General features: G+C 48.5%; 1 protein-coding gene across 1 annotated transcript; it reads right to left on the reverse strand.

Annotated features, from left to right (window-relative positions):
• Positions 1–8,823: 8,823 nt before the first annotated feature.
• Positions 8,824–15,519, reverse strand: LOC148091750 (spermatogenesis-associated protein 31A3-like). The gene is given in 5 exon segments (XM_087823137.1): positions 8,824–11,598; positions 12,146–12,300; positions 12,303–13,285; positions 14,095–14,152; positions 14,742–15,519. Coding segments are annotated over 5 exon segments (4,356 nt in total). The 5' UTR covers positions 15,127–15,519.
• Positions 15,520–17,641: the final 2,122 nt, after the last annotated feature.

Here is a 17,641-nt window from a genome sequence, read left to right on the forward strand (position 1 = left end):
TTGACTGTATAAGTGAAGGTTTATTTCTGGGCTCTGTAGTCTGTTCCATTGATTTATGTGTCTGTTTTTGTTTGTTTGTTTGACAGAACAGCATTGTTTTGATTATTATAGCTTTGTAATATAGTTTAAAATCAGGGACCATGATACTGCCAACTTTGTTCTTTTTTCTCAAGATTGGTTTGTCTATTTGTGCTCTTTTGTAGTTCCATATGAATTTTAGGTTTACTATTTCTGGGTCTGTGAAGAATTTCATTGGAATTTTTAAAAATATTTTTTAATTGATTTCAGAGAAAGGAAGAGAGAGGGAGAAAGATAAAAACATCACGGATGAGAGTGAGTCATTGATTGGCTGCCTCCTGCACGCCCCCTACTGGGGATCAAGCCCACAACCTGGGCATGTGCCCTGACTGGGAATCAAACCATGACCCCCTGGTTCCTAAGTCAATGCTCGACCACTGAGCCATGCCAGCCGGGCTGTCATTGGTATTTTGATAGGAATTGCATTGAATCTATAAATTGCTTTGGGCAGTATGGATATTTTATCAATAACACTTGACATTTAATATTACATTAGTTTCAGGTGTAAAACATAGTAGTTACACATTTATATGACTCATGATGTGATCTCCCAGTAAGTCTTAATACCCACCTGACATCATACATAGTTATTATAATATTATTGATTATATTCCATGATGTACTTGATATCTCTGTAATTATTTTATAACTGCCAATTTTGTACTTCTAAATCCCTTCATCTTTTTTACCCAGCCTTCAAGTCCCTCTCATCTGACAACCATCAGTTTGTTTTATGTATCTTTGAGTTTGTTTCTATATTATTTACTCATTATTTTGTGGTTTTCTTAGGTTTCTGTTTTGTTTTTTTAGATTTCACATATAAGTGAAATCATATGGTATTTGACTTTCTCTGTCTGACTTCTTTCACTTAATACCCTCTAGGTCCATCTCTGTTGTCACAAATGACAAGATGCCATTCTTTCATATGGCCAGTAATTTTCTGATATATGTATGTATATATACATATATATACACACACACACAGGTGTGAGATATATATATACACACACATATATATATATTACATCTTCTTTATCCATTTCTCTATCGATGGACACCTAGGTTGTTTCTGTATCTTGGCTATTGTAAATATGCTGCTATGAACACAGAGGTGCATATGTCTTTTTGAATTAATGTTTTGGATTTCTTTCAATATATACCCAGAAGTAGAATTGCTTGGTCATAAGGCAGTTCTTTTTCATTTTTTGAGGAACTTCCATACTGTTTTCCACAGTGGTGCGCCAGTCTGCATTCCCACCAGCAGTGTACCAGGGCTCCCCTTTCCCCACACCCTCGCCAGCACTTGTTGTTTGTTGATTTGTTGATGGAGCCATTCTGACAGGTGTGAGGTGATACCTCATTGTGGTTTTTATTTGCATCTCTGATGATGAGTGATCAACACCTTTTGATATGTCTCTTGGCCACCTGTATGTCCATTTTTGAGAAATGTCTATTCAGGTCCTCTGCCCATTTTTAAATGTTATTGTTTATTTTTTTGTTGTTAAGTTGTATAGAGTTCTTCATATATTTTAGATATTAATCCCTTATCAGACGTAACATTGGCAAGTACCTTCTCCCATTCGGTAGGTTGTCTTTTTGATTGGTCGATGGTTTCCTTTGCTGTGCAAAAACTTTTTAGTTTGATGTAGTCCCATTTGTTTATTTTTTTTCTTTTGTTTTCCTTGCCTGAGGAGACACATCCAAAATGGGCATTATGGATATTTTAATTATATTAATCCTTCCAATCCACAAGCATGGTATATTCTTCCATTTACTTTGCATTCTTTTTAATTTCTCTAATATCTTTTAGTTCTTAAATATCCTTAATTCTACTGGCTCCAAACTTCTTGTCAGACCCTGCTTCTTTGCCACCTTATAAACTTACTCATAGGTGTGCTCGGGTTGAATGTTAACTTTTCCATAAAATCTCTTTTTAGTGTCCCTGAACTTCCTTATATGCATGACCTTCCACTCTGCTCCCAGAGTACTTTGTTGTGATATGTACGTTAGATATAAGAAGTAATTAAATCAAGCAATATTTTCATCATCATAAATTTGTGCCAAATTTTTAGAGACTAGAGAAAAGAGAGTAATTGGACATGGAGGGAAACAAAGTAAACAATAAATGAGAAATCAGGCATCAAAGTAGAAAACTTATCTATAAACTAAACTGTGATGATTGGTATCCAGTAGCCTTTAGTGTCAAAAAATGCCATGTGGCCAAGTGAATTGGGAGAGCAGGACAAGCAGGAATAGTGTCTCAGAAGTAAGACTGATCACAACTGCATCTCTTAGCCTGTCGAAATGTATATTAAGTAATGCCACTGAGTCAAAAAGCAGCTCATGCTCCCTTTGCGTGTTACTAATAAGCATGGAGACTACCTTATTTCTCTGCCATGATATTTACTAATGCCCTTGATTCCATAATTTGTGTGTCATTTTGGGGGGCTTAGCATTGCTCTGTGGTGTGGGTGGGGCTCTGCACCTTAGCTGGAATTAGTTTTGCCACATGTCTTTAAGAAGAGACAACACAGGGCACAACATAAGAACATAAGTGACTGCCAGGGAAGCACAGAAAAGGCTGCTGGAGCGCAGAGCTGTGGAGCAGGCCCCACTGTGCCCCTGCGGCTGCTGCTTCCCCTGCCTGCAGAGCTCTGGCTGCCCACTTGACGTCTTACTACACCTGCTGACTCTGGCACTTTCTTTAGGAATCATGAAGCAGAAACAAATACACAAATGCAAAACACACGTCACTGCCACAGTTCAGCAGGAGTGTTACCACAGCATGTGGACTGTTACCTATTTAAATATTCTCAGTGAGTTCTCTCTGTCCACACTGCTTAAATATTAAAATCTTATACAGGTCCTCTCTCTTGTGCTAGTCATCTTGTTTTTTATTTCTCCCCAAATCCTATGCTTAGCCATTTTGAAAATTCCTATCATTTCCTACTGCACTGTTTTATTTTTGTTGATGGTTTTTGTTTTCCACTCTGTTATTCTAGCCTTTCCTCAAGGACTGTCTTTCCTCTTCACCTGGTGAAGCCCCACTGTGATGTTCACGACCAACACAGGCATCACCTCACCTGAAACACCTTCTCCAGTGCCCTTGGCAGCAAGTGGCCACCTCTCCCATTCTGTGGAACTCTGGATTGTCCTCAGTACATTGTTTATTTCCATTTGCCTCAGTTAACTTGTCATCACCCCTCTCCACTTCAGCATCCAATGTGGGGTCATGCATATGGTAGGTAATAAAGGGAGGCTGCGTAATTCAGAAAATAAATGAACACTGATACTAAAGAGCATTCTTAAAACCATATATTTATTCTCAATAAAAATATTTCATACACGTTCCCAGTACACAGTATTTCAGAGAAACAAGGTGGACTTTCTCCTCTCAGAAAACTTTTGCTCTGTCTTCGGTGCATCAAGGATGTAGAGTGTCTTGATCTTATAGTAGTATTTCCTGGACGTTACCAATACCTCTGTTTCAGCTTTCCTCTGGAATGAGAAATGTAAGTGCAACACAAGCTGGAACTTGGCAAGAACACTGTAAAAGCACACTGCTTGAGTAAACCAGCAAGTAAACAAAGACCTGATGGATCTGACAGCTTGACAGAAGTGTGGTACGCGTCTTAGAGGCACTCGATTCAGAATGGGAATGAATTGCCCTACCTGGCATTGTTAGGGGACAGAAGCCTGGTGAGGGGCAATGAAGAAACCATGAGCCCTTCAGGGACCATCCTGGCGGGGCCCACCCACTCTTCCCCCAAACCTTCTAGCAGAAGCAGCCTGCATGGGTGGGGAGGTTAGGAGTCAGACCACTTGGGACCATCCCCCAGCCCTGGGTGGTTCCCTCTGTTTGGGCATCTGAGCTCTGCCCAGCTGTCTCATCCCCACTCCACCTCCTTACCTTCGCCTGGTTCTGTCTCCCCTGCCCTGCCCTGTAGCCTCCATGGCTGACTCTGTCCCACCTGCCTCCTTCCCGGGTCCATTTCTGTTCAGGAGACTTAAGTACCCTCTTCAAGCAGGCCAATCTGACCAGGAGTAGGGTGTGTTGGGAGGCCTGAGGGTCGGAATGTCAGCTGGCTTCCCTGAAAGTTTCCCCTCATGTTCTTAATTTATAGTGGTTGCAATTTTTGAGGTGGTCTTTTTGAGGACGTGGTAGGAGTTTAGAAAATGATATGGGTGTAGAAGAGGGTGTGGTTATAGGAAGCGTAGAGATTCCAAATATGGGGTCCTCTTACCTGATCCTTTCATGTGTGCAGTTCAGAGGTCAGGAGGTTTGGCCTTGAATCCCTCATTCAAAGTTGGAACCTGTCCCAAATTAAGGATGGAGTTTTACTACCCACTTGTGGTGGGAAACCTTTCTGTTTCTTATTCTGTTTTGTTCTTTGGCAACCCACACCCTCCACTCACACCCAAAAATTAAACACCAAGATCCTCTAACTTGTTTGGATTGACTGATGAAAACAAAGCCAGTTAGGCTCCATGTTTCTTGAGGTGGAGTGAGTGGGTTTTCTTCATTTTTAAATGGCCAATGACAGCTTGGCCCAGTTTTCTTCCCAATCTAGGAGCATTTTTAAGTGTCTCTTTGTGGCACAAGAGCCAACACTAATTGATGGTGGCTTACAACGGCGGTGCACCTGCAACAGCAGCCGCAGGTCACCACCACCACCTTCCGCACCCCCCTCCTCACCCTCACCACCCCCTCAGCACCACCTCCCCGGGGTGCCTTGTGCAGCCCATCTAACCCTGGGCAGCGAGGCCTTATTTCCCTGCAGGTCAGGCACCTGGCCCAGCACCACAGCTCGGGCACCGGCGTCAGCACCCGGCTCGGCCAGGGCGGCAGCTGGACACTGGGCCACACACCTATGGGACGGAGTCTCTGGTGCTGCCGGGTTAAGAATCTGTAGTGTTGAGGAGTTTCTCTCTGTGGAAGTTGTCAAGGCCAAGATCAACACCCACAGCTGGATTCTCTGGGGGGTCTGCTTTGTGAAAAGAGAGTAACAAAATATTTGTGTGAAACTAGAAATGTGGAAATCCATATTGTTAATTTTAACTATAAATGAACAGACTTGTAGAAACTGCAGGTTCATGGTCATAAAGTAGAGAAAGCAAAGAGGATCGGAGGATGAAAGCAGTGCCGTCTGATGATGCTGAGCCCGATTCTCGGGGCTAGGAACTCCATGGCCTGAACATGGGAAGTCATTTAATACGAGGCTCCCGACGAGATTATCCAAATTATATTCAAAAACCGAAAATAGAAACCACAATACAACAAAAGAAACTTACTTTATTCTTGGGGAGAAATTTCATGTTATACTGTTGAATATCAGCTTAGAAGAAAATAGGCAAAATTTTTAGTTTAAAAAAAAGATTTCAGAAATAACCGCCTTTTCAAACAAGCTAAAACAATAATATCCCTCCAATACTGTCCTTGGTATTGGAATATAGAGGTGCTTACAGTTAAGTAAACAGTTTGAGAAATAATACATCCCTGCTCTCAAGGCATCTTGAAGGAGAGTTGAAACTAAATTTGAAACCATTAAGTAAAAACTTAGATATATATTTTTTAAAAGAACATGAGTATAATTAAGAACCAATAGGCAGTTATTGAAAGTCATGTAATTCTTTTTTTAGAGAATATAAAACGTTATTGTATGTATATAAAAGTTTTATTGAGTTGTCTTCTGAAAATCATGTGATTCTTAAGCACTTATTCTGAAATTATCGAGTTGCTTTGTTCAGTTTTGGTGATGATATATTTCACATCTTTACAATATGTCAATTTTAAGATGCTTATACCCTGCTAAAGTCTGCTTGTATGTTTGACCATATAGGGCTTTGTCATTGGTGTTAGAATTCACACAAATGATCAATTATAAGAAAAGTCACAAACAAAATAGGGAAAAAATCTTACTAAAAGAAAGAATAAAATGAAATGTTGACATGTGGACGTATATACATGCACATACATGCATATGTATAGGTGTGTGTGCCTATTAGATCTCTGTGAATGTGTAAATTTTCTAAAGTTGTAAAGGCAATGGAGAAGACATCCACCTGCTCGGACTGGGGGGCTGGAGAAGGTATCTCAGGTGAGATGGCGCTTGCCCTGGTTACAGCCAAGCAGTGCAGTTCCCCGGTGGGAGATACATAAAATGCCTACTATCGATTCTTCATTACATGGAAAAAATGTGCACCCCACGAACCAAGAACCAGCAATAACCCTAAGTGGCATTAATTCACAGCAGCACTAAACAAACGCTGCAGGTCTATCATAAGGAGCCTTGGTATTAATCCACAGGAAACCTACCAAACGCAGACGCTGAACAGAAACAGTAACATTGAAGGGAAACCTGAAGCCGCTGGCTTGACCTTCAATCTAAAGCACGCATCCAGCACAACACCCACGGTCCGGGGGGAAGAGCCTTTACCGAAATGCTTAAAGTGAGGCGTATACTCTCTCCCCTTTGAATCGATTAAATGATTAAAAAATAACTATTGTGAAGAAATTTGCTACCAAAAAGTTGTGTAATTTTCAAAGTTGGCCGTAACTTTATTTTCAAGTACTCATTTGTATTTTGTACCCATGGGGTTCTTCAAATTATGATCACGTCTGCCATGTGGGTCACTTGACTACAGAAACGTTCCGTGTCTCTCACAGTGCAGAGCAGATGCCTGAACAAAGGGCTACATACAGTCTCTTTATATAGCTTTTTAGCCATTCTTCCATTTGTCTTTCCCCACTAACGGTGTCTCTCTGTGCGCCATCCATGCGGGGCTCTCGGTGTGGGGCTCTCCAGGGCTCGCCCTCCCGCACTCTCACAGCAGGAGAGGGACTTGCTCTCTCCTGTTTCTTGCTGTTCCTTCAGCATTCCTGTCCTTCTGTGGCACTTGTCCCTACAGGAGCATGGAGTCCCCATCCAGTTCCCCCACTCGGAGAACTCACCTTATGGTCCCCTGTGAGGACCCAGCAGCAGCCAGGCTCAGGGTCCCTGCCCCGTGCCACACCCTCCTGAGCTCCTGAGGGCCCAGGGCACCCTCTGCCCTGGGTCCCACCCCTCCCACAGGTCCTGGCTGCACAGTCACTGCTGTGCCCTCCTGGAGGCAACTCTGGATCAGGGCCCAGAGGCAGGACCTGGCTCCAGGGAGAACCCCTGGCAAGAGGAGGCCTGTGCCCTCCCCATGCTTCCACTCCAGTCCTGGTCCCCCTGGAGACACACGTGTAAGTGAAGGTCACAAACTGTGTCCCGAGGTCCCCTGTCCTGTGAAAGCTGATGGAATATACTATGGAGAAGTCACCCTTCCCTGCTTGAAGGCTCTGCTGCCTCTGTGAGCCTGGCCTTCTGAGTAGCACCTACAGGAGGCTTCTTTTGTCTTGACTCTGGGACCTGGAAAGGGGTGGACACTCCGGAGTGGGGTCACCGTGAGCCACTGGACCCCTAACTTCTCCCCTCTGGGCCTGCAGACGGTGGTGGGACACCAGAGGCTCCTTGGTCACTGCACATTATATGGGCACACTGTGTCACTTTCCTCCTTCCCCTGCATCTTACCCTGGTACACAGTGTCCCAGTATCACATGGTGGCAGCAAACACAGTGATGTCCTGCTCCTTTCCTCAGAAGGGGGCTGCGGGCAACCTTGAGCAGCTGGTTCTCTCCCCATGGGCAGGTGTGGGGTCATTAGTGACCTCTGTGCTCCCCACATGCACACCCTCAGAGCTGGGTGTTGGCCAAGCCTCGCTGCTGCTCCAGAGCATGAGAGAGGCAGAGGGAGGAGATATTGGGCATCGAGCTAACAGGTTGGCCGGCCCATCTGCATCTCAGCTTTGTGAGGAAGAAGGGCTCTGGCAGGTGTCCCCTATTCCCACCAAGACCAGGACAAGGTCTCACCCGCCTCTGGACTCAGGCCAGCACTGCCCCCGGAGCCCCTCGCCACGCTCTGCCCCTTCCTGGAGACTGAGGGCATTTCAGCCTTTGCAGCTCCTTCCCCTGCAACCCCCAAGCCCAAGCAGAGAGGAAGCCCGAAGGACAGCGGAGGCAGAGCTCAGCGATTTGCGCGTCCTGACGGCCCCTGAATGCTTTCATTTCTCTGTGGTGCTGAATTACGGAAACACGGTGTATCTAGGGAATGGGTGCGAGTGGGTGCGCCTCAGCGTGGCCAGCTCCCTCCACGGCCCCTCCTTCTGGAAGCCAAAGCAGGTGCTTGGGAAGAGCCCACAACCGCTCTGTTCCCCTGCAGGGCACCGGCAGAGGCCACCAGCTCTCATAAGAATCATCATATATTTTGGAAACAAGTAAATTTGTGCTAGGAAGAAGGCATTAGTGCATAGAGAACGCAATAGTGAGAAAAGGCATGTTTTCTCCCTATGAACTGATTTTTTTTTTTTAATACGCAATGTTTTTTCCATTGCTTTCCAGAGAGCATAGAGGGCGGGAGGGAGGGAGGGAGGGAGGGGGGGAGCGGGACAGAGAGACACATGGATGTGAGACAGACACTTGGACTGCTTTCCTCCCACACGAGCCCCACCGAGGGGCAGGGATGGAGCCTTGGTACATACCCTTGGCAGAATCGAATCCAGGACCCTTCAGTCCGAGGGCTGATGCTCCAGCAACTGAGCCAAACCGGCCAGGGCTGAACTGAATATTTTAAAAATTTTTTCTGCCAGGAGACGTGTGAGAGCACATTTCAGTTGACCAGAAGAAAGTTTTTTTAAATTTACTATCGTTTTTTATTTTCCCCATCACCACGTGCGCCCTCTACGTCCTCGGTCCGCCCGCCAGCCCCCGCAGTCCCCACACTGCTCCCCGTGTCGGTGGGAGGAGAGGCCGCTCTGAAGCAGGTTGGGTAGCTGTGTGGGTGGCGTGCGCACACAGGACACAAAGGTTTCTCTGCGCGTGCTGTGCGTGCTTTCCTGGAGATAAGCCCTGTCGGGGCAGGCGTGTGCAGCACGCTCCAGCTGACCACAGGAGACACACCTCCTTAAGGGACAGTGCCTTGGGCAGTGGCGGGGAAGGCCTGAGGGCCCCGCCGCCCTCGGCCTGTGCTGGCGGGGTCTGCCTGGGGCCCCTGGCTCCGCGGGTGGGAAGGCCCACTTGCTGTCCCTGTATCTGATCCACCTGCTCTCATTAAAGCACGTGTGGCCGCTGCGGGTGGCCTGGTGGCCATCGACCGCACCTCTCATTACCCTCGTATGCTCTCCGTAGTAGAGGACCCTGTGGTGGCAGAGATGTGGGCCTCCTGGAGCCTGGAGCTGTCCTTTGTGCCAATTTAAGGCACGAAAACCAGGGTGCAATGTTATTTTCTCCTCTAGACGGTGTCTGACAGCCGCCAGGAGCACCTGAGCCTCCGCAGCTCTGCCGTCCTTAATTGCTCTGCGTCTGGCTGGTTCCACACTTTCCGCAGCGGCTGATGCGGGCTGGCCTCTCTGCAGGGGACCCTGCAGTCCTTTGCCGTACCTGGGGACCACCTGCCACGGAAGGTGCCCTGTCCTTTCCTCGATCGGGCTTTCTGGAGGAGCCTGTCCCTTCTGCTTGAGCTGGCAGGACTTGCTCAAGGACTGTGCGGATTTCTGATCCTGGGCGGTGCTCAGCCCGCTGGCTTGTGAGGTCCTTGGCCCTGCCCACCCTTCTTTGTGCTTGCCTGGACTGGGCCACCTATTGTCCTCCCTGTCACCTGTGGAGACACACGTCTTGCTCTGGCTCTTATATTGGCCCTGCAGTCTGAGGGACTCCTGCCGGCAGCTCCCTCCACTGAAACTGCGATCACATACCTCCTGCAAAGCTGACGTGTCCTCGCTGGAAATGCTCTGGGAACCAAACTGAGACCTCTGAGAAGCCAAGACATCTGCAGCAAGGAACATGTCCAAGTCGCAGTCTTTCAGAAGCACCTCAGTGGCATGGTTTTGAAGGAGCACACCAGTCTTGCAGTCTTCAAGGAGCACACCAGTGGCTCGGCCTGGAGGCTGTTTTTCTGACTCTACAAACTCCAGGACGTCAAACTCACGAAGCTGTGCATGAAGGCATGGTTCTTGTGGCTCGCGGGCAACCAGCTCTGTAGTTGGTGAGGAGCTTTTCCTGGGCCCTGGGGTTCCTGATCTCCTCAGATTGATGTTCATGGTTTGGGAGTTGGCCAGCACATGGGGTTCCCAGGTGACTTCCCAAGCAGGGGCCTCCTTGGCCTCCACTGCCCCCCTGGCCTCTTCAGCCTGTGAAGATTGGAACTCTGAGTTGAGCTCCAGTATTGTTACGTGTTCGAGGGAATTTTCTGATGTCCAACCTGCGCTCTTCACCCTTGGCTCCTCCCTGGCCACTGCTGAACTTGGACTTGGCTCCCGGCTGCCTTTCCCTGCGTTCATCGCAGTCTCACTATGCCAGATTCTGCCCACAGAGGCGTATGTGAGCGACGGGGAAGGCAGCCTGCCCTCCTGTGCAGTCAGAGGGGCCTTTGAAGGCTCATGGCAGTCATCAGGTGGGGGCCCTCCCCGGGCCCCCTGGATGTTCTCACATGCAGGTGAGGGAGGGGGGGCACTCGCCAGGGTGGCAGCTGGTTCTTCTGTTACCACCATGTCTCCTGGAAGGCGCTGAGCCCTGGGAACCGACTGTTCTGCTGTCACCTTCTCTCCTGGAAGAGGCGGGACAGGTTTTCCCAAGAACTTGGCAAAACTGCGTTTCGAGTGGGCCCCGCGCGCACGGGCGGTGGGGCAGGTGAGGAGGGGCAGTAGAAGCGGCGAGCGTTGAGCTTTTCTCAACTTCGAGGTTTTTGAGGGCTTGAGGACCTTGAGGGGCAGGACCCACCTGTGCCTCACTTGAGACTTCCTAATAGATGCTTCCAGTGCCTGTCGAGTGTGTCGACTGAGGAAGGAAAACTCAGGGGAGGTGTTCCTGCAGGATTCCCAGTCCCCAGAAGAGGCAGGACTCCTGGCTTCCCTGTGAACCCTCGTCTCTCTGGGAAGATCCAGGGCGTGGCTGGCAGCAAGCCTGGCGTGATGAACACCCACAGGGATCTGACCCTCGCTAATCGGCCCCAAGTTTCTGTCCAAATGGGCCCTCAGGACATTTTTGCCTGGGGCCCTTGTCAAAGGTCTCACCAAGTCTCCTCCTGACTCCTCACAGCTCACGCCCAGAGCCCTCACTGGGAGGCCGGCTGAGCCACAGCGTGGGTCTTCTAGGATCCTCGCCACATTATGCCCCACATCCTCGCCCAGGTCCCTCCTTGGCGGGATCCTTGCTGGGCAGCTGGAGCTCGTCTTCTCTGTGTCCTGGCTGCTTTTGTCTGTCAATGCAGAGAGCTGCAAGGGACCCTGCTTGTCCTGTGTCTGACAGGCCCCTGGGAATTGGCCACCAGGCTGTGTCAGTGCCAGAGATAAGTGCACCCTGCAGGGCCGACCACCCCGGTGCGCCTGCTGCTGCAGCAGGGACCGCTTCTGAAGGTGCTGCTCCAGGTGCTCCCGGAGGCCAGGGCCGATGAAATCCCCAGGGACAGTGGAGACGGAGCTGCGGGCGTGCCAGGCCTCGTCCTAAAGAAGGTTAGGAGTGAGCTGGCTAAAGACTTCTGAGCTGTCTTAGCCAGACAGGTCAGAGAGCTCCCGCTCTAGCTGCTTCTTCAGAAGGTGACATTCCAGCCCTGGCCCGTGTGGCTCCGTGGTCAGGGCACCGAAACGCCTCGGGTCCAATTCCCGGTCAAGGGCATGGACCTGGGCTGCAGGTTGAACCCTGGCCTCAGTCGGGGCTGGCGCAGAGAGGTAGCCAACCGATGTGAGACTCGCGCCGATGTTTCTCTCCCCCCATCTCTCCCCCCCTTCCCTCCGCCCCTCCTGCTCTCTGAAAATTAGTGGAGAAATACCCTTGAGTGAGCATTAACAGTAACAGCAAAAACAGTGGCGGGCAGGGTTTGAGCTGCGATGGGTACGGAACATTTTTGCTTCTGCTGGGATGTGGGGCCAAGTACCCCCGCGGCCCCCACCCGGGGAGGGGGACTGGGGGGCGAGATGGGGCTGGGCTGGACCTGAGCCAGAGCGGGGGCTGGGGCGGGAGGCACGCTGGAGTCCGAGCTGCGCTGGGCACGGGCCGGCAGGGCTGGGGCAGCACAGGGAAGGCACTGTCGCCCGAATTTGGAACGGAGAGTTCACTGAAGGTGACACAGGGCAACTCCAGCGTGGGACCAGTTATCCTGACAGTAGCCACCAGGGGCTCGCTGTGCAGAAAGGGGAGACCCCAGAGAGCTGGCTGCCTTTCCACTGTGCATGGTCCCCCAGTGTCTGAGAATGTGGGTGCTCCCCAGGACCGAGCACCTGCTCTGGTTTGCCCTTCATTCTCCAGAAGGGCTGGTGACTCACAGCGTCCCGCTCGGCACCGGGCGACTTGAACACCGTCAGCTCTGCTCCCTTGGTGAGCTGGATCTCCAGCAGCTTCTGGACACCAGGGTAGACCAGAAAGGGGCTGCCGGCCTCTGCCTGTCTGTCTGTGGGGTCTTCCTGGAACAAGGCCTCTGGTGGGTGGTGGGACAAGTGCTCTTGCTGGGACTTGCACTGGGATGAGGTTGAGAAGCTCAAGGCTTTGGGAGCCTCCTGCCACCAGGACAGGGCCAAAATGGGACAGCTTGAGTGCCCAAGGCCTGAGATGGCTGGGGTGAGAGACGCCAACCAAGGGATGTGTGGAAGCAAGCCCTTTGGGATGGTGCCCAGTGGCAATGCCACTGAGTCACACTGAGGAAGAGTGAGAGTGGAATCTGGTGTTAGGGGGTCAGAGGAGGCTGTGGGAGGTAGAGGGTGGACCTCTAAATCGGGGTGGGGGAAGGGAGGGTGGGAAAGTGCATGTGGCGGGGCCGAAAGGCCATCCAGGGGAAGGAAAGGCTCTGGTGGCTGAGAGGCACTCAGGGATGAGTGTGACTGAGCAGAAATTGAGGGAGTTGTGGGGCCCAGTGACAGAGTGGAGGCCAGAGGTAGTGAGCACCCAGTCAGAGGAGCTGGAGGGGGCAACAAGGACATGGCTGGAGCAGCATCTTCTGCAGGCTCCCTGCAGGGCCGGTGGGCTCCAGCAGGCACTGCTTTGCACACCTCACCAGGAGAGTCTTGACATGAGAGGTGACAAGAGCCATCCTTGTCAGGGGGCCTCCCCAGGTGGCTGCAGGAAATGGAGACACAGGCTGCAGCCAGGAGTAGGCAAGCAGGCCAGGCGGGGTGGGCACCTGGAGCCCAGGGTGCTCTGTAGCCTCAACCCTGACTTCCCAGTGTTCCTGCTGCCCCTCGCCCCAGGGCCATAGCCACACACCGCCCCATGGCCCCCCTGCCAGGTCAGAGCAAGGCAGTCTATAGCCCTAAGGGGACATCATAGGTTTGAGAGGGCAGAGGACCCAGGAGAGAAGGGGCAGATTCTTTACCTTTGCAGAAGGGAAATCAGTTTCCGAGCCTTTTCCAGTTCTTGCAGACACTCTCTGCAGGCTGGAAATCAGGAGGCTGGGTCACATGGTGGAGCAGGGCCCGGGGGTCTTACAGGAGGCTGAGTGCCACGGCCCTTTAGGGCACATGCCTGGGAGAGCGGACTCAGGAGCCCCAGCCTCAGGGCCAAGGCCAATGAGCCCTAAGAGCGATGGAGGCTCCTGACGGTGGTGCTCTGTCATTTACAAAGTGCTTCCACATCCAGTACCCCCTCAGCCTCCCCATTGCCCTGCAGGGGGGAAAGGGCAGGGGCACCTCAGAGGCACCTGAGCGAAGGATAACACACACCCACAGTTGGGCCTGGAGGTCCCCCCTCCCAGTCAGGTACTGTTGAAATGTCCCTGCTGGGACACCCCTGCTAGGGAAACACCCATTTCCAGGCCCTCAAGGCTTCGTTCCCAGTGCGGAATCTAGGAAGAATCCAGGTTCTGACCACCTCCGGGGAGCCTCCCCAGGGCTCTGCTCCCTGAGAGGCAGCTCTGCTGCTGGCATCCTCGGGGACCTGGCCCTGGGCCCTCAGGGACAAGACAGATGGAGGCAAACTCTCAGGGGGCAGGGCTGGGGGCAGAAGCTCACTTTTCAAAGCTCCACTTTTCTTCCTGCACCTGCTCTTCTGCCTCGGCTCCACTGATCGCTGAGAGACAAGAAGAAATGAGGGGCCAGGACCCCATTCTCACTCTCTCTCTGGATGAGCAGCATGACTTTCTACACTTACCTACTGGGGCTCTCTGGTTCTTCCCCTTTTATTTTTGAAGTGGATACAAATTATTTCATGTTTTTCTTCTTTGAAAAAAGTAAAGGAAGACTTTCTATATAAGACCAACCATGGATTTCTTCCATCACTGCTCCTCTGCTCAAGACACACACACATTCTCAGACCTCCAGGCCCGTCTGAGCTCCCTCAGGTAGGACTCTGCTTCCTGACCACAGCCCCCCCAGTCTCTGCTCAGAGGCTCCCAGGCTCTCCCTCGGATCAGCCCCAACAGGAGAGAGACTCCTCCGAGACACCTGCCATGGGAAGGCGGCTGGTCAGCCAGGGCTGGGGGCCGGCCCCCACAGAGACCCAGCCCTTAGAATCCAGGCCTTGGCCACTGGTCACTGCATTTGGGGCTGTGCCTAGAGCCCTCCACCACACCTGGACTCCTGGGCGGAGACCTTTGCATAGAAATCCTCACGCCTGCTCTAACCTCTGCCTCGCTTGGCCTGTTCCTAGAAGGATGAACTCCTATCCTTTCCTGAGAACAGCTGTTCTGTTCTTTCCCATCTCAGGAATCTCTCTAGGTGATTCAGAAAAGTGGAAATAAGAATAGAAAAACAATAACCTCTGTTGGGTCTGGGCCCAGGGTTCCTTACCTTCCTGACGTTTCTGTGTTTTCTAGGTGATGGTGAGAATGGATCACTCTTCAAGAACTGGACTAGCATGAGAAGCAGCACTCCCCACACAGTGCCAAGGATGGTACCAATCACCCTGCAAGAACTGGAGCACTCCCAGGCAGCAATAATGCTTTTCAGAGGAAAGAGGGGGTTCTCCATCATCTGAATCGCACTGCTGCCCTCAGGCAACTGAGCACTGGTGGCGACTGGTGGCCTAGGTGCCCAGGCCCACATCTCAGGGCTGTGGTAGGTCACAAAGGGCTCCTGAGGACAAAGAGGGCAACAGTGGAGGAGGCTGAACCACTGCCCCTCCCCTCATCCAGCCCACAGATCCCTCTACCCTCTGTGAGCCTCTCAATACTGTGCTCTCCCTTCCTGTTAGAGAATTACCTTAGCCAACTTTCTATTCATTACCAATGGATCTCAGACAGTACCTGGTTCCTTTGAGATCTCTCCTTGAGCTCCATCAGTTTCTCAACTTGAATAAGTGTAGAGTTGTCCCTAGAATTTTGGTTAATTCCCAGGGATTTTTACTCTCAGAATGCTCTCTGTCTGCAACACCATCTTTGCTACATATGTTTCTGCCTTGCATCAACCCAGTCATAGAACTTAAATTTCTTTTATAAGTATTCAGCTGTGTACATTTTGAAAACATTTTAAATGTTTTATTTTAAACATTCTTTACTATCTTCAGCAAGGGAGACTTAAAAATTTTTTAGTTATTCAAAATTTACAAAGCTAAATAAGTATAAAACAAATTGAAATACTTAAACCTTCAAAGTATATTTTTAATACATTTCTAACATTTTTACTTCTGAAATTAATAAAGGCTAATCTGCACAAAAACATTTGAAACATGCTGAACACACACATCCTCTAACAAACCAATCTGGCATTTTCCAATTTAAGAAGAAAGCATTTCATTCATGTTAAAAGGCTTTGTTCACTAATTCTTGTAAGTAGAACTTTGAGCTGCAAATTATTTCTTTGTTTACCTGCAAATTATTTCTGTCTTTATTTTGCTTTCATTTTTTAAGAATATATTTGCTAGGTATGGAATCACTGGTTGACAATGTTTTTCTTTTACTTCTTTGCATATGTCACCCCATAGCCTTCCCTCCACTGTTTCTGGTTGGAAGCAGTGCTCAGTCTTATTAAGGTATGCTTATGTGTGAAGAGTGTTTTTTCTCTTGCAACTTATGTGTTTTTCATTTGTTTTCCCAGTTTGACTATGATGTCTCTAAGAGTGGATCTGGTTTTTTTTATGTTACTAGAGGTAAACATTGAATTTGCAGATAAATCTTTTTTAATCAAATCTAATGTTTTCAGCCATTATTTCTGCATTTTTATTCCTCCCCCCCTCTGGCCCTTCCTTCCTTCCTTTCTTTTTTTGAGACTGTCTTTCCACATATCAACATATGTGTGCTTAATGACGGTACAGAGGTTATTTTTCTTCAAACTTTTCTCTTTGTTCTTCAGCTTCCATAATTTTGATTAGTCCATCTTTAAGTTTACTGATTCTTTCTTCTGCCATCTCAATTGGTAATCCTAGTTAATTTTTCATTTCATTCATTGCAGTTTTAAATTCCAGAATTTGTTTGATTCTTTTTTTATATTTGTCACTCTTTATTGGGCTTTTGTGTTTGTTGACTTTTTATTATTTGACTTTTCATTTAATTTTTTAAGCATGGTTTCCTTTCATTCTTTTTTTATAGTTATACTTATTTTTAACATTTTTATATTTTAGCCTTTGTACTGGAGTTATAAGTGGTTTACCCACCACCATTACAACACTGGAGTATTCTGCACTTAGTAATATACTTACCGGTATCAGTGAGTTTTATACTTGGATATGTTTTCCTGTTACTAATTAGTGTCTTATCATTTTAGCTTGAAAAACTCCTTTTAACGTTTCTTGTAATGCTGGTCTAGTGGTGATGAACACCTTCAGCTTTTGCTTGTCTGGAAAACTATCGTTCTTTTAATTTTGAAGAACAACCTTGCTTGACACAGTATTCTTGATTGGTAGTATTTTGGGGGAGCACTTTTACTATATCATGCAACTCTTCTGGCCTGCAAAGTTTCTGCTGAAAAGTCAGCTGACAGTCTTATGAGGGTTACCTTGTATGTAATAAGTTGCTTTACTCTTGCTGCTTTTAAGATTCTCTCCTTGTCTTAAACTTTGACAGTTTAATTATCATGGGTCTTGGTGTGGGTTGCTTTGGATTTATCTTCTATGGAACTCTCTGGACCTTCTGGATCTGGAAGTCTGTTTCTTTTCCCACGTAGAGTTTTCAGCCATTACTTTTTCAAGGACACTTTATGCTCCTGTCTCTTCCCCTCTCTCTCTTCTCCTTTTTGTAATCTTTTAATGTGTATATTGGTTCACTTGATGGTGTCCCATAAGGTCCTTAACTCTTCCATTTTTTTCTCTTTGATTGAAAGAATTTGTCTTTGGGTTTGCTGATCCTTTTCTCCACTTGATTTAATCTGCACTTGATTTAATTTGTATTGAACTTTTTAGTTCAATTATTGTATTCCTTAGGTCTGTGATTTGTTTTGGGTGCTTTTCATATTTTAATATTTTCTAGGTCTTCATTGAAATTCGTGCTTTGTTCATGTATTATCCTCCAGACCTTGGTGAGCACCTTTTAACCATTATTTTAAACTATGTATCAGGTAAAGCACTTATATCCATTTTATTCTAGTCTGTTTCTAAAATTTTATATTATTATTTCGTTTGGAACGT

This window comes from Miniopterus natalensis, chromosome 12, assembly GCF_054644295.1.
Source record: "Miniopterus natalensis isolate mMinNat1 chromosome 12, mMinNat1.hap1, whole genome shotgun sequence".
Taxonomy (NCBI): Eukaryota; Metazoa; Chordata; class Mammalia; order Chiroptera; family Miniopteridae; genus Miniopterus; species Miniopterus natalensis.